This window comes from Onychomys torridus, chromosome 13, assembly GCF_903995425.1.
Source record: "Onychomys torridus chromosome 13, mOncTor1.1, whole genome shotgun sequence".
NCBI lineage: Eukaryota > Metazoa > Chordata > Mammalia > Rodentia > Cricetidae > Onychomys > Onychomys torridus.
In genome coordinates this window covers 24,186,428-24,210,830 of record NC_050455.1, presented here as the reverse complement: position 1 = coordinate 24,210,830, position 24,403 = coordinate 24,186,428, and the positions used below count along the sequence as shown (strand labels likewise).

The 24,403-nt window shown below is 44.9% G+C and overlaps 1 protein-coding gene across 2 annotated transcripts in view; it reads right to left on the bottom strand.

Annotated features, from left to right (window-relative positions):
- The window catches only part of Kdm3b (lysine demethylase 3B), a 65,178-nt gene extending 44,097 nt beyond the window's left edge, over nt 1-21,081 (bottom strand). Inside the window, exons 1-5 of one of the 2 annotated variants that reach the window (XM_036204541.1) lie at nt 20,782-21,081; nt 6,485-6,652; nt 3,640-3,753; nt 2,050-2,155; nt 557-681 (exon numbers count right to left, since the gene is read on the bottom strand). In XM_036204541.1, coding sequence (XP_036060434.1) covers nt 557-681; nt 2,050-2,155; nt 3,640-3,753; nt 6,485-6,652; nt 20,782-20,976 — 708 coding nt within the window. In that variant the 5' untranslated portion in view covers nt 20,977-21,081. The remainder of the gene's footprint in view (nt 1-556; nt 682-2,049; nt 2,156-3,639; nt 3,754-6,484; nt 6,653-20,781) is intronic. The other variant, XM_036204542.1, reaches the window with a different exon arrangement.
- Between the last annotated feature and the right edge of the window lie 3,322 nt (nt 21,082-24,403).

The following is a 24,403-nucleotide window of genomic DNA, read 5'->3' as shown; positions in this document are numbered from 1 at the left end:
TTGGAAACCCTGAGGCCTTTAAGTTTGTGGGGCTATATAAAACCTACCTTCTCCTATGTTCAATGCGATTTGCTCAAACTCTGAAGAAGACATTCCTGTCTGGCAGAAAATTTGACCAAAGAATTTGAGTAATGGTCTTTACTCTTGTTTGGTGGGATTAACATTTCCAGAGTGCTGGAACTACATGTATGTGCAGTCCCACCCAGCTTGTAAGTACTTTCAAAGATTATCCCAATGCTATGAAGTCACTGGACTTTTTGTTTGTTTGTTTTTCAAAATAGGGTTTCTCTGTGTAACAGCTCTGGCTGTCCTGGAACTCACTCTGTAGACCAGGCTGGCCTTGACCTCACATACAGCCAACTGCTTCTGCCTCCAGACTGCATGTGCTACCACCACTGCCAGGTGTCTGGGGTTTTACATGTTTACCTCTAGCCCACAATGAGGTCACAGTTATGCGGCCTTCCTCAGGCTCCCTCAGAAACAGAGGCAGAGGTAGAAACCAGTCTTCTTACAATGCTGAACCTCACTAACTCGTACAAGGTAAGAAGAGCCTCACCTCAGTTATAGACACCTCCATGAGACGGGAAATGGAGTCCTGACGGCTTACGACACCACAGATCCATACTTCTTCTCCTTCTGGCTGGTACACTTTGACCCTGTGACCTTGAACACTATAGGGACCTAAAGGAGAGCTCAGTTAGAAATGAATGTTTGGGCTAACCACATGAGGCAAACATTTAGCATTTTCTGTGCAGAGCCGAAGGGAACAACTCTAATTTTCCATACTCAGTAGAATAAAAATGAAACACATTTTTTTTGTTTTGTTTTCTAGTGAGTTTTATAAACTTTATTTCTAAGGAATCTCCTAAGTCACCAATTCTATTTTTTCCCCCTCAATCATAAAATTCTGAAAGGCTACCCTAAGTTATGAAGCAAACAAAACAAGCCAGGCCACTAAGTTGAATGTGCTATCAGGTAAAATGGCCATAGGAACTATAAATGAAATGCCATTGGGTGGAGTTCAATTCATGCTGAAAATATAGGCCCTTGGATTTTGTCTAGTTGACTACAAACTCTAGCACAGTAAGTCTACTAATGGACTGCTTAGTTGATGCTTGTTTTTGCTTTTTGGGGGCCCCCACCCAGCTCCCAAGTAAATCACACATGGAAGTTTATTCTTACTTACAAATGCCTGGCCTTAGCTTGGCTTGTTTCTAGGCAGCTTTCCTTATCTTAAATTATTCCATCTACCTTCTGCCTCCAGGCTTTTCCTGTTCTCTTACTTCTGTGAATCTTACTTGGACTCTGTGGCTTGCTGTGTAGCTGAGTGGCTGGCCCCAGAATCCTCCTCATTCTCTGGCTACTACTTCCTTTCACCTTCCTCCCCCCTTTCTCTCAGTTTTCTCCTTCTATTTATATTCTCTCTGCCTGCCAGCCCCACCTACCCTTTCTCCTGCCTTGCTATTGGCCATTCGGCTCTTTATTAGATCATCAGGTGTTTTAGACAGGCACAGTAACACAGCTTCACAGCACAGTTAAACAAATGCAGCATAAACAAAAGTAACACATCTTAAAAAATAATACTCTACTACACTTCTTTAGGCACATACTTGGTTGGTGTTAGCAGCTTTTAGCTCTTAAGAAATCTGCAGGTGGTAAGTAAAACTGTAATCATAGCAAAGGTTTTCTCTAATAGCAGGATCTCTATCACTTGACGTTTTGTTTAATATGTGGTTAACTCCTTATAAACTTAAGAAAACACAAAACTTTGTGTTTTGAAATGCAAAAAGAAGATCTGGGTGCGTGTCTGTCACGACTATTAAGTAGTGGACAATATGGAGACCATAAACTGACCCCTCTACCCAGTGGTAGAAACTCACACAGCAGAATCCCCAGGGTCACTAAACAGAATGGCCCAAGTAAAGGGCTTTTTTATTTTTATTTTTTTCAATTTATTCTAGAAATCCAGCTAATTACAGACATTCTCTCCATCATTACTGACTGCCCACCTGATCTGGAGTCCAAGGACAGAAAACTGCTTGTTCTTACCTCGGCTGAATATCTCTTGTAGCTTTTGGTCACTGATCAAAGCATTAACTGTTTCCCTTAATGCAGCATGCTCTAAAAGAATTTGGTTTTGAGCATCTGTTCCCATCTGGTAAAGATAAAAGTAAACACCTGATGTTAAAATGAAAGGCAATAAAACTTAGTAGATGAGAAAACGCAGACCCAAACACAAGGCATAAAGATGAGTAAAGCAAGGATGTTGAGAGGGAATGGCCCCTACTAAGGACGACTAACAAAGAAACTACCGTTAATATCTCCTAGAATGTAGTTCTGGAAATATCATCGGTCTTAGCTCTTCCAACCAAAGAGTAAAACCTTTACAAGGTTCAACTTTCAGATAGCCCGTACAAGTGAGAAAAAAAAGCAACTTTCTTTAAAAATGTCTTATTTTAGACTGATTTATTTTATGAGTGTTTTGCCTGTGTGTCTGTGTGTAACACGTGCATGCAGTGTTCTCAGGGTCTGAGGAGGGCATCTGACCCTGGAAGGGAGGTCATGGGGGACTGTGAGCCCCCACGTAGGGGAGGGAATCAGTGCTGCGAGAACAAGCACTCTCATCGCTGGACCATGAGTCCAGCCAGTGGCATCTAAGAAACTACAACTCTGATGAGAGTCCGGCTAAACTATCCGCTTATTCCTTTGCTTTGTATGTAAATATATATCTCTTCAATACTTCATGCTGCTGGGAACCAGCTGTTACTCACTCCTGCTCATCTGCCACTAAAGTAAACATAAGCCAAACTAGGTCCCAGCTACAGGAGTCATGTCAAAAGCCATCTTAGAGAAGCCCCTTTTCTATTTATGCATGTACATTCTTATTTTTTTTAAGTTTGTTTTGTTTTGCGTTTTGTTTTTTTTGTTTGTTTGTTTGTTTTTTGTTTTTTGTTTTTTGCCAGAGCTGAGGACTGAACCCAGGGCCTTGCACTTGCTAGGCAAGTGCTCTACCACTGAGCTAAATCCCCAATCTCGTACATTCTTATTTTATGTGCAGGCACCCTCAGGGGCCAGAAGAGGGCAGTGGTTCCCTATAGCCTCAGGATGAAGGTGTGGGGAACCAAACTGAAGTGCTCTCACCCTGCTAAGCCATCGCTCTAGCCCGAGAAGCCAGTTTTTCTGAAGGAACTACTACATGGTAGTCTTAAGTCCTGGGTGGCTTTAGAGGGGGTGAGAATGGGGGTACAGAAGAGAAAGAAGTGTCATTCACCAAATGCACTTTTTATTTTTTACTTATTTATTTATTTGTTTGTTTGTTTACTGGGTTTTTCGAGACAGGGTTTCTCTGTGTAGCTTTGCACCTTTCCTGGAACTTGCTTTGGAGACCAGGCTGGCCTCGAACTCACAGAGATCCACCTGCCTCTGCCTCCTGAGTGCTGGGATTAAAGGCGTGCGCCACCACTGCCCAGCCAAATGTACTTTTTAAAGAAGCATAAAACTTCAAAAATGCACAAGGTAATTTACTACAGGAAGCAAAGTAATGCTAAAAGAACAGAATAAATACCCATGTTTGAATCAACAAGGAAATTAGCAAGGAGGTAACTAGTAAGCCCATGGCTAGCTAGAGCAGTCAAGTACCTGGAACAGATGCAGCCCGTTAGCATCTGACATGAAGCGCAGCTCTCGATCCACAAGGTATTCAACTGGCACCACAGACCCCAAGCCCAGTTTATCCACCAGGGGAGTGAAAGTCTGCGAAGCACAAGGACAATGACAAGAAGTGGATTAGGTTCACTAGCTCCAACGCATCTCTGACTTCAGAGGAAGCGTCCACTAATACTCTCCTCTCCTCCCAGTGAATACAGACTCGCTAACGAACAAGGCCTAGGGAGCACTCCAAACAGCCTCTGTTGCTCAGGTAACCACAGTGAGCAAACCAATGGAGAGAGGTGGTCGTCTCCTCCTCCTCCTCCTTCTCCTTTTGATTCTCGAGGACAGGGTTTCTCTCTGTAGCTATGGCTGTCCTGGAACTGACTTTGTAGAACAAGCTGGCCTTGAACTCAGAGATCTACCTGCCTGAGCTTCCCAAGTACTGGGATTAAAGGTGTACACCACCATGCCTGGCTATGTTTGCTCAGTATTTTCTAATTTCTGTTTGTTTGGTTTTTAGCTCAGGTCTCATACTACAGACCAGGCTTGTGAGGAATTTGCAGCAATCCTCCTGCCTCAGCCACTCAAATGCTGGAATTAGAGGTGTGAGCTACCACGCCTGATTTTTATACTTTTAGGTCTAAAAAGGGCAAGTGGAGTAAGAAATTGACCATTGATTGTCACTAGGGATCAAGTGCTAGGCTTCATAAGGCTAAACAGCAAATGTCCAGAATGAGAGTTGTAGTCAAGGTGTGAAGTACATGACAATAACCCCAGCACTTGGGAGATGATCAAGGAAGACCCCCTCCTCCCCCTAAAGTTGCACATAATTTCTATAGCTCTTGAAACCTGTGTGAGATTTATAAACCCTGGAATAACCAGGTATAAAGGTGCATGCCTTCACCCTTTGATGCCAGCACCGGAGAGGCAAAGGCAGGTGGATCTCTGAGTTTCAGTCTAGCCTGATCTACAAAGCCAGCCAGAGTTCCATGGTGAGACCCTATCTCAAACAAAACAATTACCGTAATACATGTTTAGATAACCCTGGCTGGCCTTGAGCTCTCTATAAACTAAGAATGACTTTGAACCTCTAGGATCCTGCCTCCAACCTCCTAGGTACTAAGATTACAGGTGTGTACCAATATACCAGCTTTTATGTAGTACTTTATATAAAACCAGGGGCTTTATGCATGTCGGGCAGTACTCTGCTAAATGAGCTATGTGTTCCAATCTCCTCCCCCACCGTCCTTTAATTATATTTATTTATTTTCTGAGAGTGTATGGTATGCTTAAACATGAACAGCAGCACCACAGTACTTGTGATTTCAGAGGAAACCTTGTAGGAAGTGTTTTTCTTCCACCATGTGCATTCCAGGGTTCAAATTCAAGTTGTCAGGCTTGTTGACAAATGCCTTCACCCACTGCGACAACCTGCCAGCCAAGTGTGCGTGTGCACTTTGGGATGGGGGTCTCAATATGTAGCTCCTTAAACTCCTATCAATGTCCCTGCCTCAGCTTTCTGAATGCTAGGAATACATACACACCACTACGACCAGGCACTCTTATTTTCTGAGACAGTCTCACTATACAACCCACTGTCCTCAAATTTATGATCCACCGCTTCCCAAGTGCAGCTATTACAGGTATACACCATCAGACCAGACTGGGTAACTCAGGGAGATACTATCTGAAAGTGCAGGACAGAAACATAAGGGCAAGCCAGGTATGGTGGCGCACGCCTTCACGCCTTTAGTCCCAGCACTGGGAGGCAGAGGCTGTTGGATCTCTGAGTTTGAGGCCAGCCTGATTTATAAAGTAAGTTCCAGGACAGCCAGGGCTACACAGAGAAACCCTGTCTGGAAAAACAACAACAACAACAACAAAAAGGAAGGAAGGAAGGAAGAGGCAGTTTATTAAAAGATAATACTATACCAACAGATTGAATATAATTTTTGTTTTGTATATTATTTATTTATTTTGGGTTAGCCACAGGAAAATTAAGATTTAAAAGAAAAGTCCGCATTCATGCTCACAATTTGCTTGCTAACAGGACAAAAGAACAAATGGACACTCACAAAATGTAATATGCACACACCCACACATATACACATGATCAAAACGAAAGATAACTAGCTGGGTGGTGGTGGCGCATGCCTTCAATCCCAGTACCTGGGAGGCAGAGGCAGGCAGATCTCTGTGAGTTTGAGGCTACTACAGTCTATAGAATGAATTCCAGGTCAGCCAGGGCTACACAGTAAAACCCTGTCCCGAAAAAACCAATAAATACATACATATATACATACATACCAACCTTTCTTCAGAAAATAAGAGAAAAGAACTTAATTATTGCTTCGGTAACTTCAGAACAAAATCTGTTAAGGACAAAGCATGTAGATTTTTTTGCAATTTCTGAAGAGTTTATAGCTATGAGGTAAATATTTATAGGTATAAGAAAAAAGGTCAAATTGCTCCTATTTAATAAAATTGACTCATTAACTGGGCTGCAGGATGTAGCTTCGCACTTGCGAAGGCCCTAGGAGGCCCTAGATCTGCTACCCAACACCATAAACAAAAAGGAAAGACAATCAAAGTGCTGCCTAACATGTATGGGTCTGGGTTTGACAACCTTCAAGGTACAAACGGGGCTGGGGTACACGCCTGCAATCCCAGCCTAGAAGGTGGAGGCAGGAGGAGGAGCTCAAGGCCTGCCTGGAAGCCAGGCCGGAGTATAGGAGCTCATGTCTCCAACTCATCCCCGCCCTAATAATAATAATAATAATAGTAGTAGTAGTAGTAATAATAATAATTTATAATATATATAAAAGCTACTTACCAGTGCTGGCCACTGTGGAACTGAGACTCGAGTGCCTTGGAGAAGGACTGGGTCCTTCCGGGGTGCCCAAACAAGTGACCCTTCTAACAGAAGAACAATGACTTCTTCAGCATGAACTTTAACCCACGAGTGTTGCTTCCAGTTACAGCCATCAAATTCTACAAAGATCTGCAAGAAGATATCAAAAGCAGCTTGAATGTCATGTCTGGGGAAATGCCATACTATATAATACATAAAAACCATTTTCCTAGTTTTACACGACAGACTAAGAAAATTTCCATAAACTTACTTCTAAGGTCATTTTGGTTGATATTTTCTTTTGTTTACAATTGCTTTAGGGTGTGTGCACATGCATGTGGAGGTCTGGGGAAAACCTGTGGGAGGTCTGGTCTTTTCTTCCACTAAACGGGTTCTGGGGCTAGAATTCAGGTTTGGGGACAAGGGTCTTTACTTGAGAACACACTTTACTGTAATTTTTATTACATTTATTTACTGATTTTGTGTATATGTGCAAAGACGAGTATATACATGGAGGACAACTTGTGGGAAACATTTCTCTCCTTCCACAGTGTGAATTAACTCAGGTCAACAGGCTTGGCAGGCAGCAAGCGTGTTTTATCTGCTGAGCCACCTCACTGGTTCCCCACCCCAGACAGGGTCTCATGTCTCCCACGCTGCCCTCAACTGGGATTACATGCATGTGTCACCACACCTGGCTTTATGCAGTACCAGGGATCCAACTCAGCTTTGTGCATGGTAGGCAGGAAGGATTATAAACTAACTAAAAACTAGAGGCTGGGGGGTTAGGGATTTAGCTCAGTGGTAGAGCGCTTGCCTAGCAAGCACAAGGCCCTGGGTTCGGTCCTCAGCTCTGGCAAACAAACGAACTAGAGGCTGGGAAGGTGTCAGGGGTGAAGAAGAGCAGAGCACGTGCTCTCCTTGCAGGGGACCTGGGTTTAGTACTTAGTGCTCACCTCCAGCTCCACAGGATCCGGCCCCTTCTGGCTTCTACAAGCACCAAATATAGATGTGGTGCATATACATACAAACAGGCAAACATTCATACAAATAAGATAAAATGAACCTTAAAAAACCCAAAACTTCGGGGTATGGTGGCACATTTAATCTCAGGACTGGGGAGGCAGAGGCAGATGGGTTTGAGGCCAGCTTGGTCTACATACTGAGACTCCCCCACCAACACTGAAAGAGGTAAGACAAAGTATCAATGGTGTTTAAATTCACGTTAGTGACCTTAAAGGAAAACAGATTTTTATGAACTCAAAACCAACGACAAGGGGAGGGGAGGTGGCTCAGTGGTGAAGACATTTGACACCAAGTCTGGCACCCGAGTTCGATTCCTAGGGCACACATGCTACAAGGAGAAAATCACTTCCAGTAAATTGTCCTCTGACTTCCACATAATCATTTCCACACATGTGCAAATCTCCCCTCATACATGTAATTTTAAAAACTTAAAAAGTGATGGGTGTGGTACATGCCTTTAATCTCAGTTCATGGAAGACAGAGACAGGTGGATCTCCAAGTTGGGATGTCAGCCTATTCTACATAGCAAGTTCTAGACTAACCAGCCAGGACTATATGCTGAGACCTGTCTCAAAACAAATAAAATTTAAAAAATACTTCGAGCTGGGCGGTGGTGGTACATGCCTTTAATCCCAGCACTTGGGAGGCAGAGACAGGCAGATCTGTGTGAGTTCGAGGCCAGCCTGGTCTACAAAGCGAGTTCCAGGAAAGGCGCAAAGCAACACAGGGAAACCCTGTCTCGAAACACCCCCCTCCCTCAAAAACAAACAAACAAACAAACAAACAAAACTTCGAGTGTGATAAACTCTGATAGAAGTAATATCTGGCTTATGTCTGCCATGTAATCATCAGTTTGAACACTGGCTGCTTCCCAAAAGCACTTTTAATACAACTGGTAAAGCTGTTATTCATTTATCCACTCACTCAGAAACACGGGCATACACACACACACACACACACACACACACACGCACGCACCTTCAGGGTCTGAGAATGTCCGGGTAAATAAGGTAGGAAGACATCTCCCCGAGTGGGTGAGAAGAATAGGAGTTCCCAAACAGTAAAGGCCTATGACGCTATGCTTGCTAGCCTGGACTTTCAGACAGGTAATATCAGCAGAGAAGAATCCTCCCAGAAAGAGCTGGTGTTCTGGCAAAGACGTCTCCTTTAACTGGGACAGTGTTTCTCTTCCCTAAGATACACTAACTTTTAAGTATGCATACTTGAGTGCGGGTGCACAGGAAGGCAGCAGAGCTCCGGGAAGTTGCAAGGCTGTGGAGGAGACCAAACTCAGATCCTCTGCCAGAGCAGTATTTGCGTTCAACTGCTGAGCCACTTTTTTCAGGGCAGAAGTGTAAAGAATTGAACTCAGAGTCTCTGCAAGAGCAGTGAGTGTTCTTAACCAGGGAACCATCTCTCCAGGCTCTCTCGTTTTTTTGTTTTAGTTTTTTCTTTTTTAAAAAAAGACTTCTGGGCTGGAGACATGGCTTAGCAGTTAAGATCAGCTACTTTTCCAGAGGACCCAGGTTCAATCCCCAGCACCCACATGACAGCTCATAAGCATCTGTAACTCCAGTTCCAGAGGAATCTAATACCCTCACATGTTACGCAAGAAAAACATAAATGCACATAAAATTAAAAAATGGATTTCTATTTTTATTTATGTGAGGCTCTCCTGCATTTGTGCATGCATGGGTGCATGTGGTTAATTAACTTTGATAACGTGTCCCATGAGTGCAGATGCCTAGAGAGTCCACAAAGGACATCAGAACCCTGGAGCTGGAGTGGTTGTGAGCCGCCTGCGGTGGATGCTGGGAACTGAACTTAGGTCCTCTACAAAGAGCAGGACAGGCTCTTAACCACTGAGTCATCTCTGCAGCTTCTTTTTTTCCCCTTCCTTCCTTCCTTCCTTCCTTCCTTCCTTCCTTCCTTCCTTCCTTCTTAAAGTTTAGAGACAAAGTTTCTCTGTATAGCCCTGGCTATCCAGGAACTTGTACTATATACCAGCCCGATCTTTAATTGATGAAATCTGCCTGCCTGCCTTTGCCTCCTGACCACTGGGATTAAAGGTGTGCACCACCATACCCAGACAAGTCTCCCTTGTTTCTAATATTCATCTGAACATTTTCACAAAGTTATTAATACTCTCTGGCAGCTACTAAAATCCACTACACCATTTATTATATGACTTTGCATTTTGTTTTGAGACAGGGTTTCATGTAGCCCAGCTGGCCTTAAACTCACTACCTACTCAAGGCAGGCTTTGAACATTATCTTCTTGTCTCTATCTACATAGTGATTCTAAGTGTATGTTGTTTGTTCATAGAACTCACAGAGTAAGTTTTGGAAAAGCAATGCCACCTGGCAAAATAAACTGTTTAAACAGAAAATCAATGTGAAATTACAAAGTATCTTTTTATTTGTTTATTTACTATGTATAGTGTTCTGTCTGCATGTACCCCTGTCCGCCACAAGAGGGCAGCAGATCTCATTCAGGATGGTTGTGAGCCACCATGTGGTTGCCAGAAATTGAACTCGGGACATCTGGAAGAGCAGCCAGTACTCTTAACCTCTGAGCCATCTCTCCAGCCTTATAAAGTATCTTATAATTAGATGACTAAAATACAACAGATACTATGGAATAAACACAAACAAGTGTTAAAAAGTGACAGCTAATAGATTGATGCGAAGACTCCCAAGACATGGGGTTAGAAGAAAGTTGAGGATGTTCCACACTAGGTAGTTACAAGGAGAACTGGGACAGGATGGGTTCCCATTTCCTTTCAGTAGCCCCTAAGCCCCACCCCATCCACAGCTGACTGCTGACTGGTGCAGTTCATGATTGCAATGGCTTGGCTGTGTCTTGCCCAGGACTTTGACAACCCTTCTTTCCTGTCTCCAGGCTCTTACATTCTACCTGTCCCCTCTTCCACTATGCTCTCTGAGCCTCAAAGGAGATGGTATGAACGTCTTGTTTAGGGCTGAGCATTCAGCCATCATTCGTTCTCAGTGCCTTGTGTAGCCATGGGTCTGTACATCCACTGCAGTTCATTGAAAAGAGATGTTTCTCTGATTTCAGCGGAGAGTAGCATTTATCTATGGACATAAAACATCTGATTTTAGCTGGCGGTGGTGGCGCACGCCTTTAGTCCCAGCACTCGGGAGGCAGAGCCAGGTGGATCTCTGTGAGTTCGAGGCCAGCCTGGTCTACAGAGTGAGTTCCTTCCAGGAAAGGCACAAAGCTACACAAAGAAACCCTGTCTCGAAAAAACAAAACAAAAACAAAAGAAAAAAACAAACCCACATCTGATTTTTATCAGATGCCTTTTCTTCAATGAATGAATGTATCACTTATTATTTAGGTAATTAATTTTAAAGGGAAAAATTAATTTTGGATTAGGCTTAAAAGATAAACTATGAGGGCTGGGGATTTAGCTCAGTGGTAGAGCACTTGCCTAGCAAGCACAAGGCCCTGGGTTTGGTCCTCAGCTCCAAAAAAAAAAAAAAAAAAAAAAAAGATAAAACTATGGAGCAAAGAAACTGTAAGAAGACCATTTACAAAGAAATAAAGTTGAAAAAACCCCCAGTAAGATTTCTATGAATGTAAAGTATGGAGAAATTAGAGATAAGAATAACAGACTGTGATTGTCAGAGTAAAGGAAATAAAGGTTAGTTACTAACACTCCGGACTTTTCAGTTCTCTTCCTATTTCTGAATGTGAATTGCATGCAGTTTCACGAAACTGTAAGACACGTGGACAGCTAAGATGAGTGGGGGAGCATGACTATATGCTGCTGTTTTCAATGACAATATTCCTATAGTTCACTTCAATTTCCATACCCTTCCATACCCACCTAACACTATGGCTATTAAATGGGAAGCAGTTGGGGTGACAGATAATCTGAATAAAAATTCAGATATGTACGTACAGCATTTTGAGGTGCTGTGAAGTCAATGCTAGGTGGGGTTCGTACCCGACTCCCCATGTTTCTGCTTTAGCCTCTTGGAGCCCCACTCCTTTGCCTATAAACTGGAACAAGAAGGGCCTCGGAGGAGGCCTGGAGGGCCAGCGTCCTTCCCCAGACGCGCTTGCTTTACTTACTGGTCACGGTATTAGCTGGTACAACCTTGAAGAGACAAGTGTGGGGCATGGCAGTGTATGCCTGTAACCCTCCAGGTCTACCATTCCTGCAAGCCTAAAGCAGCATTGGGAGTTCCAGGCCAGCTCAGGCTGTGACTCTGCCTCAGACAAGAAAACGTAAAAATATATCTAAAAATCTTGCACGTTAATAATCAGTGATACCACTCCTGCAATGATCTTAATTACTCTAAATACAAAGAAGTCTACTCAAAACTTCTTGTTACCAAGGTAAGCATGGTGGGAAATGCCTGTGACCTCAGCATTCAGGAGGCTGAGGTAGGATAGAAAGCTCCCATAACCTGTTGAAGCTACAGACACCCTACCTAAAATTAAAAAAACAACAAAACAACAACAACAACAAACCCTCCAGCCTTTACCTGCCTGGTCTAGGATTATAAGTATATGCCACGCGTATGCCAGACGGAGCCCAGGGCTCCATGCATGCTAGACAAGCCCTCTACTAACTGAGCTACACCCTTAGCCCCAGAGAGGATTGTTGGAGCCGAGGTCAATATATGTATACTGAATTCACTATGTAGCAAAATCTGAACTGAATTCCAAATGATCCTTTGCCTCAGCTATGAGGAACACACCACCTCACCCAGTTTATCATTTTTCTCCCTTTTGAGACAAGGTCTCAATTGTGCAGGGCTATCCTCAGATTTTATGGAAATCTCCCTGCCTCTCTTACTTATCTTTTTGAAATAACATCATGTTGCCTAGGCCAGTCAAAACAAAACATATGCCAGGCAGTGGTGGTACACACCTTTAATCCCAGCACTTAAGAGGCAGAGGCAGGGGGTTGGGTATTTAGTTCAGTGGTAGAGCACTTGCCTAGCAAGCGAAAGGCCCTGGGTTCGATCCTCATGAGGCTCCACATACAAAAGAGGCAGAGGCAGGAGGATCTCTGAGTTCAAGGCCAACCTGGTCTACAGAGTGAGTTCTAGGACAGCCAAAGCTACACAGACCTTGTGAAAACCAAACTAAAATAAAACAAAAAAACAAAGCTGGACACGATAGCTTTTAATCTCAGTACTTGGGTGGCAGAGGCAGGCGGATCTCTGTGAATTCTAGGCCAGCCTGGTCTACACAAAATTTCAGCCAGTCAAAACTACATCTGAGACCTCCTCCCCAAAGAAAAAGAAAGAGAAAAGGAGAGAGGGAGGGAGGGAGGGAGGGGGAGGGAGGGAGAGAGAGAGAGAGAGAGAAAGAGAGAAAACAAAACTCTAAGCCCAAACTGGGTATACTGGTGCATACCTGTAATCCCAACAATCAGGAAGCTAAGGTGGGTAGATTGTTCAGGGTTCTCCTGGGCTACATGCTAGGCTATCCTAAAAAGGGAGCAAGAACACAGCAATGGACCACAGACCACAAAGTGAGGGCTTATTGCTGTAAAGATCCCTGGGCCACACCCAATTTTCCTTGGATAATTCTCCTCAAGGCAAAAATCCTTCTTACCCTGAGCAGATGAGAAGATTTTCATCTCTACAGGTATATCCTCCATTGTAAATTAATAACCTTGCATATCGATTTTCACATCAGTCTCCAGAGAATTTGGTTAGTGAGTCAGTCCCCTAGAGCCCCATTACCTACAAACTCCCTAAAAATACAGAGCTTACCCTCCTGTAAAACTAGGAGGCCACACCACTTGAGTGACTACTAGTTTTACCCATCTGGAGAACAAGAATAAAAGACACTAGCATTGGGCATGATGTGTTTTGGAGGGCTTGAAAGTCACCAACCTATCAAAGGCAGTGGAAAACTGAAGAGTAGCAGGTGCTGAGTGTCCCCTGGGCCTTCCGAAGGCAAACCTACAGGCGCACGCACCACAGCTGCTGTTAAAACACCACCAGAAAATGTTTCTTATCTCTGTGAAGGGAGACCAAATCAACCAGAACAAGCTAGGAGAACACACAAGTGCCCAGCTCTTGGCAGATGAGAACCGGGTGATGTGGATCCCTGGTAAACAAATGGGCCGTCAGGAGGGAAGCTTGGAGGGTAGCACACACCTACACCACCAGGCCAAGGCCAGCCTGGCTGGTTACAAAGTTCCAGACCAGTCAAGGACACATTCAGTGCTCTGCTTTAAGTACAAAAACAAAACCCAGCCAGGCATGGTCGTACAGCATGGGGGAGGCAGGGGGAGGTTAGAAGTATGTCAGCTGCAGGCCAGCCAAGACTACAAAGTGAGACCCTGTCTCAAAAAATCAACCAGCCCAAACTACAAACCCAGACCAAACCAGACAATGTAGAAAGAAAAAAAGCTCTGACTGTGTGTGTGTGTGAAGGAAGGGAAGTCACTGCTGGACAGTGATGTGGGTGGGCATGTTGTCCAACTTTGAAACAATGGGTTGCAAAGACTGGGCACACCAGATATTTCAGCACTTGGGAAGCTAAGGTAAGGGGCTCTCAAATTCCAGGCTATCCTGGGCTACACAGCAACATCTTTATTAGTTTTATTTTGTTTTTGCTGGCCTACAACACGCTATATAGCTCAGTGTGGCCTCAAATTCCCCTTCCTTAGGCCTCTGCTTTGAGTAAAGCTGTTCACCACTACCCTAGGCAAAATAAATGTTTTTTTAAAAAATATGAACAGGAGCCAAGAGTGGTAGTGGTGCTTTCTTTTAATCCCAGAATTCAGAGGTAGGATCTCTGTGGAGTCTAGGCCAGCTTGGTGTATACATCAAGTTCCTGGTCTACATACTGAGACCCTGTCTCAAAAAAAAAAAAAAAAAAAAAAAAGTAGAAGCCTGGTGGTGGTGGTGGTGGTGGTGGTGGTGGTGGAGCACGCCTTTAATGCCAGCACTCAGGAGGCAGAGGCAGGCAAATTTCTGAGTTTGAGGACAGCTAGGGCTACACAGAGGAAACCCTGTCTCGAAAAACCAAACCAAACAAACAAACAAAGAGCTCTGGAGTTAGGATGATAGGCGTTCTTAGAGGGGATCCAATTAAACATTTTTATCGTTCAGATGAGTGGAATCTCATTTTAAGCCGCTCTCCAAAAGTCTAGAAATCACAGACTTGCATCACCATGCCCAGTTTATCTAAAACTCCAAACTGGGTGTGGTGGCTCACACCTGGAAGGCAGAGACAGGAGGATCTCAGCTTTGAGGCCAGTCTGGCCTATAAGGAGTTCCAGGACAACCAAGATGACACAGTGAGACTGTCTTAAAAACAACACGGCTCTCTAAACATATACTGATCCACAAAATGTATTTTATTTACATGCAGGCAAAACATACATTAACATAAAAATAAATCAATAAATCCTAAAAGTGACAAAATGGGGGGACACGACAGGGGGTGGGGGAGAGGATTAGCAGTAGGGTGTAGCTGCATGGGAGAGTGCTTAGGCTTGACCTCCAGCATCCAACCACAGACTCTGTCACAATCAGGGCTGACAATTCTACAAGAAGGAAGAAAGTAAAAACAACAGTCTGTACCCTGGAAAAGTGTTATGGTCTTGGACCTGATTTAATGACATCATCTACAGACACAGTGGGGAAGCAGGTGTTTTAGGGTTCACCCTCCCTACTCTGGCACAAAGAGAAAAAGTTGCTGTAAAAGCATTAGGCAGCCGGGTCGGGGATTTAGCTCAGTGGTAGAGCGCTTGCCTAGCAAGTGCAAGGCCCTGGGTTCAATCCTCAGCTCAAACAAACAAACAAACAAAAAACCCCCACAAAACTAGGCAGCTTAGTATGGTGGCCCATGCCTCTAATTCTAGTACTCCAGAGGCAGAGAGAGCAAGCGTATCTCTGCAGTCTGAAGTCAGCCTTATCTACACAGCGCCAGGTCAGCCAGGGATACAGTGAGACCCTGCATGAAAACCACCACCACAAAAAACAAACAAAAAGGGGGGATAGACACACTTTCGTTCATTCCTCATAGAAGACTTCCAACTTCCAGAGACAAGTCATTTGGTACTAGCCAGAACACTGCTACAATATATATCTCAGATCCTAACAAAGGCAACATTTTAGAGCCATTCTTCTGAAAAAGAAATGAAAGATTAAAAGTTAAAACATGAAGGCAGATACCCTTCGGTCCTTCTTGCAAGTCTGGAAAGCTGAACAGCTGTGATAGCCGAAGCAAACTAATGCTACATTTGCAGCAAATCCAATTCTACACACTGCAACAACAAAGCTCACCTCAATTAGTTGGTAGTACCACAACTGATTAGACAGTAGGAAAAACGAAAAGAGCAAATCAGATCGCCTGTTTTATAGCCAATGAAGAAACAGCAGGTGAATAGAGGGTCCAAAGATTAAATAAAGCGAGCCAGGAGAGGTGGAAAGTGCCTTTGACACTAACTAGCACTTGAGTTCTCCGGCCTGGTCTACATAATGAGTTCCGAGCACACCATGGATCCACATATAGTGGGAATGTCTCAAAAAAGAAATAGAGCAAGCCAGGTGTTGGTGTTACATGCCTTTAATCCCAGCACTCAGGAGGCAGAGGCAGGCAGATCTCTGTGAGTTTCACGCCAGCCTGGTCTACAGAGTGAGTTCCAGGAAAAGGTGCAAAGCTACACAGAGAAACCCTGTCTCGAAAAACAAAAACAAAAACAAACAAACAAAAAAAAAGAGTAGGAGCTCAAAGCTAGCCTGGATTATAATAAAACATTGTCTCAAAAATACAGGAGCCTAGAGAGATGTCTTATAGGGTGCTGCTCTTACAGGACCTAAGTTAGGTTCTGGCACCCACACAGAGTGGCTAAACACACACCTGGAACTCTACTAGTTCCAGGGAATCTGATGCCCTCTTCTGGCCTCCCCTGGTACCCATAACTACTTGCCCTGAATTCCCCACAAATAAAATACTTTGAATGAATGAATGAACGGGGGGTTAGGTTGGTTGGTAGAGTGCTTTCCTTCAAGCTCCAAGCGCTTAAAACCAGATCTAGAGTTCTAGAGTTGCTTGTTTGGTGTGTGGTTTTGTTTTTGTTTTGAGACGGTATTACTCTGTAGCCCAGGGTGGCCTTAAACTCATGTTGATCCTCCTGCTTCAGCCTCCCAAACACTGGATTACAGGCATGATCTAGCACCATCCTGTTAACATTTTTCCTGTAGAGCAAAGCAACATATGGACTAAGTCAAAAGAAAAATGAGCTGAGCAGTGATGACCCACGCCTTGGCACCCTCCTGGCACTTGGGAGGCAGGGGCAGGTGGATCTCTGTGAGTTCAAGGCCAGCCTGCTCTACAAAGTGAGTTCCAGGACAGCCAAGGCTACACAGAGAAACTCTATCTCAAAAACAAACAAACAAACAAACAAAAAGTATATGATTATAATTACAATATACTAGAGAGGTAATATAAGTTAATAACCAGCCTGGCAGTGGTAGCACACGCCTTTAATCCCAGCACTTAGGAGGCAGAGGCAGGCGGATCTCTGTGAGTTCAAAGCCAGCCTCGTCTACAGAGCCAGTTCCAGGACAGCCAGAGCTGTAACAGAGAAATCCTGTCTGGAAAAGGGTTAATAACCATATAAAGAACTCAGAATTAAAAAAATAACTCATTCCTCAAGAGAGCAAAAGATGCATAAATAGGAAGGAAGAGGAGGAAATCCATCCAGATAAAGACCAGTAGTCATGAAGTGTGTGTGTGTGTGTGTGTGTGTGTGTGTGTGTGTGTGTGTGTATAGAGAGAGAGATTAATTTAGTGCCCCTCCAAAGAAGACTTTAGATAAAGTGGATGTTCACCAAGAGAAAAAAGTAAATTACTAAATCATGGCACACTCATTCTATAAAATATGAAAGAGTCATAAAAAATGATGAAGATTTGGGAGTGTTGCTCAGCAGTACAGGACCTAACCTACCTAGTATATGTAAGGCTCCTGGGAGGGCTGAGGAGAATTGGGAAGTGTTTACAGTATCACCCTCTTCTGACCTTCTCAGGCACGGGGCATACACATGGCACACATGTATATATGTGGGCAAAGACACTTGTACACAGAAAATAAAATAAGTTTTTTTTGTTTTTTGTTTTTTTTTGGTAAAGAGCCAGTAGCAGATATTTTGTAGTAAGATAGCATTTATTTAAAAAAAAAAAAAAAAAAAAAAAAAAAAGAGCAAACCTTTGTAGAGAACTTTATAGGTGTGCACCCACCACCATGCCCAGTTTCTGCAGTGTGGGAATTCAACCCAGGGCCTTGTGCAAACATACCGAACGTGCTCCAGCTCTAGCCCTTTTTTCATAGTTTTTGCATGTACAAGTATTTTTCTTAGATGACAGAACTATACTCTTCCTTAGTAAGGTAGAGCTGGCAGGGTCAAGACTGCTGTGCTCTCATGTCTAGAACTTCGTTTAACATCCTGTGAATAGTTGTACTTTTATAAGCAAAAGGAAATCCATGGTATTTTTGTCTGTGAATCTACATATGTATTGGTCTGAAAGACTTTGGAGCTTGCACAGACCATAATTATTTAGGAACTCAACGTATACAACTAGATTAAGAAATAAGATAATGCAAAATCCACTGAACAAAGAGATCTATTTTGAACAACAAAAGCCACTATTCCAAGAGAAGCAGAGGAGAAAAATTGGGTTTGTATATGGTTAAAAAATCAGCAGTTGCTTGCCAAAGAGAAGTTTGCTGGTGAACACACCCACTCTTACAATCCTCACCAACAAATTTCCCAAGGTACAGTATTGGTTTTCATTTTTTTCCACATCATACCTTAAGGCAGCATATGGCATTGGTAATGAAATAAAAAAAGGTTCATTAAGTGTACCACCAATATACTCAAGTATTTCTGGGTCAAAAAGTATTTAGAAAGAGGGTATTAATGGAGCCTGAAATTGAGAAATGTGTTTTCAATCACTTCAGAAACTCATTCATCCAACCCTTAATTACTCATCCTTAACAGGGGGCGCCCTGCTATGCATTACTCAAAACCAAGCACGCCTGAAAACCTCTTAAAGATAACTGAAAGAAAATCTGCCCAATCACAGGACAGCTGCTGGCAAACTCCGCCCTTGAGTACAGGAAGAACACTTTTGATTGGAAGATAGTTGTGTTTACTACAAAGTGTGGTGCAAATTGGAAAGGTCCACATGCCCAGAGTCCAAAGACATTCTCGTCAATGAAAAGGGAAGGCAAAACGGTAAATTCAGATTTCTCACGAATCGCTGTCCTTAACAGAACCCCAAGGTAACAGCAATTCTACAACAGTTCTGCAAGAAGGTTTAAAAAACCAACTTAAAGGCCCAGAGCTCTGTTGTGACTGCTTTCTTATCTATGTCCCTGGATAAAAGTACAAGACATGCACAAATGTATTCACCAAACCTGCCTCTACCCCAATATTCACTCTGTGTCATACAGGACCTCAGCACCGTTGAAAGAACACCTTGCTTTTTTCCAAGAATCATTGCAAGTGTTTAGTTGGGTGGAAAATCCACTTCCACTGGCTAAGTGGTAAAATTATTAAGTATTTAGCCCTAGTAAGTGCCCAGCACTCAGTGTACTTCAAAAACCTCTGCCCTCACGGAGACAACAAACGACAGAGCGAATGTGTAGCCATTTCAGGTGCAGAGCTCATTAGCTCAAGTCATTTGATGGAGGAAACATGGGAACCACTATTCAAAGCACTGGGAAGTAAAATCTCAATCTAAAAGCCTGGAATGCCGATGCTCAGGTATGCGCATATGGGTGGATCTCAAGAATGCTTTACTGAGGGGGGGGGGGGCTAGTGAATCAAAGAAAGCGCCTCGGACCCATGAAAGGGCAGAGGAATTCCCGTCTTATTCACCACTCCGACCCCTTATTGTTGTGCTATCTTTTTACGAATTCATTCCACAAAAGCTTCATAAATACCCTAACAAGCTTTCTTGATACATCCTAGAGAACGATCAAAGCAAGTAGATTTGAAGCAGAAGAGGTAAAGCTTGAGCCAGGAACAAGCCAAACAAACAAACAAACAAAAACCCAAACCCAAAGGTTGCTTATCAGATGGAAAGACAGCCCAACACTTGAAGACTAGGAAGCAAAACCAGCAACAGACAGCTACATTAATCCTAAATCTCACAAAATATGTTCCTGTTTAGTGAATAAAATGTCTGCGGAATCAAATTCATCAAGAATATTCACTTTCTGTTTACTGTTCATAGGTAATTCCAAAATCCCCCTCCCGCCCATTTTTCATAGCTTTATCTCACCAGAGAAGCTAGGGGAGGGCGGCTCTCAGAATGAGGAACTAAAGAGGCTTGACAAATCTCAAAAGGTAACATTTTGCCGCCACATTAGCAAAAATAAAAGCTCACGGTCTCGAGTGCTACTTAACTTCTTACGGAACAACTTTCACCATAAAATAGACGGAGGCAAGCGGCCAAACCCTAATACAAAGTTTCAAAGCAAAACCTCTCTCAAGGTTAGGGGGGGAGTAACCGAGTTAGAAGCAAAAACCACCACTCCGCAGCCTCATTCGGCTACTAGCACAGACCTCGAACTTACCAAAAAGCTAAAACGGCAGCTCCTGTCACCCAGAAGCGCCAAAAGAAGGGCGTTCGAAAGCAGACCACTGAACTGGCCTTTCTGGGGACCGCCAGGCCGAGCCCTGCTCCAACAAGGAGGAAGTAAGTGCCAGATTAAAAAATAATAAATAAATAAAAGGAGCCCCGAGCAGCTCCAACTGCAGCCTCTGAGCCTCCCGCAACTCCCCACATTCCGGCCGCACTCAGGGCTCCCGGAGGAAGGGAACCCGATGGGAGTCCCCCGAGGCGGCCTGGGGGCTCCAGGTCCGCGTCTTCTAGCCCAATTTTGCGGGACCCGGGAACCCGGGGCTCGAGAGCCTGCTCTGAGGGTGTGTGTGTGCGTGGGGTGCGCTGAGCAGGGTCGCCCAGGAGGCGGGGCCTGCCGGCTAGAAGCAGCAGCAGCAGCTCCTCGCACCCCGGCCGCCCCCCAGGAGAAACTGGGGCGCGAACCCCGACGCGGAAGCCACGCCGGCCAGAGCCCGAGTGCCCAGGCGCCGAGGTGCCGGCGGGGGGCGCTCAGGAGAGCCGGGGGCGCGGAACTGGGTCACCCCCGCCTCGCCACCCCCCTCACAAAGGCCCCCGGGGAGGCCGCCCACAGGCCCCACAGCCCCGGCCTCGCGTGCCTGCCTCGGCCGCCACTCACCGCTAGGTCCTGGGGCACCGCCCCGCTCATGGCCCGCACCGTGCCGGCTCGCCAGGCCCGAGTGCGCAGCGCAGGCCCAGGATCTCCGCTCACCGCTGCCGCCGCCGTGGGGGCCGAGGCCGAAGCTGAGGCCGCAGGGTCCGAGAACAGAAGCAACAGCCGCTTGCCCACCGGGGAGGCCGCCGCGTCCGCCATCGCCAGGGCCGGCCGGACCCGCGCTCCCGCCCGCCGCCTCCCACCACCTCCGCCGCCGAGCGCCCGATCCACCCGCAAGGCCTCCCTCCGCACCACCCGCGGCCGCCGCTCCCCCCCCCCCCCCAACAGCCACCACCAACCACCGGCGCCGCGCAGCGCCCCCCGTGGCCGGGAGCGGAGGCACAGCCAGGGCGGCGCACAGCGCCCCCAGCGCTCCGGAGCCGGGCGGCAGCTGTCAGCCCCTTCGCAGCGCTCCGCCCCAACCTCCCCGGGGCCTGCAGTGCCCCCTGCGCCCGGGAGGGGAATTGCAAGTTCGGCTGGGGGGCGGAGAGGTGGGCGGGTCCTTCGCCCCCATCCCCATCCCCCCCCCCCCCAGTAGCACCATCCCTGGTCCCAGCCTTCCTCCAGTTCAGGTGGTCATGTGTTGAGGAGTTTACGCTTGCTCTCCTCAGACAACACCGAAGACTTTTTAAGAGGGTGGGGAGAGGAGGCAAGGTACCTAAAGGATGGATAGTTTGAGCTAACCCCAATAACCCATTGATCTTACATCCTAAAACTAGTTACCCTTGTTACCTGTTAGGAAATATCCACCCCATTGATCCATATGGGACACTACCTTCCTTCTTATTGGCCCATCAGTAGTTCAGTACGTGATAGGTTCCTTTCCCATTGGCCAATGCGTAACATCCATTGGGTGTGATTATGATTTCCGTTGGCGAAAGACCAGAATGTGCCTTTAATATTTTAGTGTTCTGCCTTGAACCCACAGAGCTTCTTTCCTTTTCCAATGGACCAATGTTACTGTTTTTGAAGATTTATTTTAGCCAGGTGTGGTAGTGGCACATGCTTTTAACTCCAACACTCTGGAGGCAGAGGCAGGCAGATTTCTGAGAGTTGGAGGCCAGCTTGGCCTATCTAGGGAGATGTAGGCCAGCCAGAGTAACATAATGAGACCCTGTCTTAAAAAAACAAAACCACCACCAAAAAAACCCTTTTATTTGTATGTTGTGTCTTAAGTGTGTGTGTGTGTGTGTGTGTGTGTGTGTATGTATGTGTGTAGGCCACAAGAGGGTGCTAGATCCCTGGAATTTGATTACAAAATAGTTGTTCTGTGGGTGTTGGGAATTGAACCCAGGTCTTCTGCAAGACCAGGAAACAGTAAGTGCTCTTAGCCACAGAGCCATTTCCCTCATCCCAGTCTGCCAATGTTATTAAGCTTAGATGTTACTCAACTAGTAGGGAAATGGGAGAGACCACCTAATTTAGTGGCATTTCATTTTACCATGGACATAATGGGGTTGCAGGCAAATAAAGTATAGTGGCATGTATTAGAACTATTTCCAGCATGAGATAGTCTGCAATCTCAGAAAAGGAGGTAGTACAGAGGGGAGATGCTGACTAATTCACAATAAGCAATGGAGACCCTCCAACATGTGTCAGTGATGTTGTACTACCTCGTTTCTAAGAGTCTCTTGAATACACAGACCAAGTACACACAAACCGGAAAGAGAAACGGCCTGGTCATAAAGCATGCCTGCTGCTCTAAAAGGGGCTAGTTCCTTCATTCATCTGAACAAGGCAGCTGCGACTACCCAGTTATCTCCTTTGCCACACCTTGTCTGTACCTCTGACCTACTTTTTTTTTTTTTTTTTTTTTTTTAAGCAAATACTGGGATCGGAGTACCAACTACCAACTTTATACAGTACAAACTATCTAGGGAATCTTTCTAGTACCAGCATTTGGAGCACCCAGGAACAAACATTTTCTCCGTATTCCTTCTACCTTTCTCATTTGTTTTTTAAAGGGTTTCACTATGTCCCAGGCTGACCTGGAGTTCACGATGTAGACCAGTCTGCCTCTGGGTTTAAAGGCATATACCCAACCCCTATTCCTAGTAACCTCTATTCTCCCATAACAAACCTGAGGCCTGGACTGAGTCTTTAGTGCACACAGCCCATAAATGATTCATAGAAGGAAAACGGGTGAATCCATACAGGACCTATCTGCCTTACATCTTCGCTACTGAAGTAACTATTGAAGGTTTTTTTCTCCGATATGGAGCCTTAACCACTGCCCCAGAATCTAAGACTGCTTTTCACAGCACCAGTGACAACTATATTTCAGCTCAGAGATGGGGTGGGCAAAGGAGAAATTTATCCAACAAATAAAATAGGTACTTTTTCATATGCCAAGAAATTTCCGAAGTGTTGAGTCCACACACAACACTGACTAAAACAATCCCCTGCCCTCACAAAATGTACACTTCTTTCCTATAAGAGACTTCAGCAATGAAAGTGATTAACACATTTGACCTCACAGAAAACTAACAGAAAAATAGAACCATAGAGCTGGGGGTGTAGCTGAGTGAGAAATTCACCTAGCATGTACAAGACCTTTGTGTTTTTGTCCTCAGCACTACACACAACACACACACACACACACACACACACACACACACACACACACACACACACACGCGTGCACACGTGCGTGAAAAAAGAAACATTTTAAAACCAACTATAAAACTAAAAAAAAAAAGAAGTAACAAGGGCCAATGTCCTTTCAGTTCAAACTTTGCCCCTGGCCCAAGCAGATGAAACAGAGTAATTGTAAAGAGAAAAAGCAGAAACAGAAATTTCTTTAACCACGTGTCTGCCTTAGTCCATCTCCAAAGCCCCTCCTCCTTTGTTTCCAGGGCAGGTGGCGACTCCCATTCTCTGGGGTATATTTGCATCCAAAGGTTCCTGTTCCAGGTTGCCAGGCCTGTACTGTCATTAGCATTCCAAAATGAGCACCACGATTTGAAGTAGAAAAGCAGGACATAAGGTGAGCACCTTGACTCTTCCTGCAGCCTGGTACAGAAAGGCTGAATGTTATGGGCAGAGGCTCTTGCTTGGCAAAAGCAGCTGTATTTCATCCATACAGATTAGAAAAAATGTTAACAGAAGGAGAAAGGTGGAACAGAAAGCCAAGACTTAAGCAACACTTTTTTTCAGGAAACAATAGAAGCTTTAGGGAACATGTCCTTTTCTAAGACAAAAGAGCTTTGCTGTTAGGATAATTTTGCAAACAAGATTTTTAAGATGACGCCAGGCGGTGGTGGCGCACACCTTTAATCCCAGCACTTAGGAGGCAGAGGCAGGCGGATCTTTGTGAGTTCGAGGCCAGCCTGGTCTACAGAGTGAGATCCAGGAAAGGTGCAAAACTACACAGAGAAACCTTGTCTCGGAAAACAAAACAAAACGAAAAAAGATTTTTAAGATGAAGCTACCTAGGTCTTTGGAATCTGAGTTCTGACAACTAAATTTCCATCTCCCCAGGATATAGCACGTGAAAGCTCTTAGGAAGGGAGTCCTGTCTTCCCCCATCATCCAAAGCCTATGAATCAACCTAGTCAAGTGTCTAACTGTACCGTCAAGCACATCT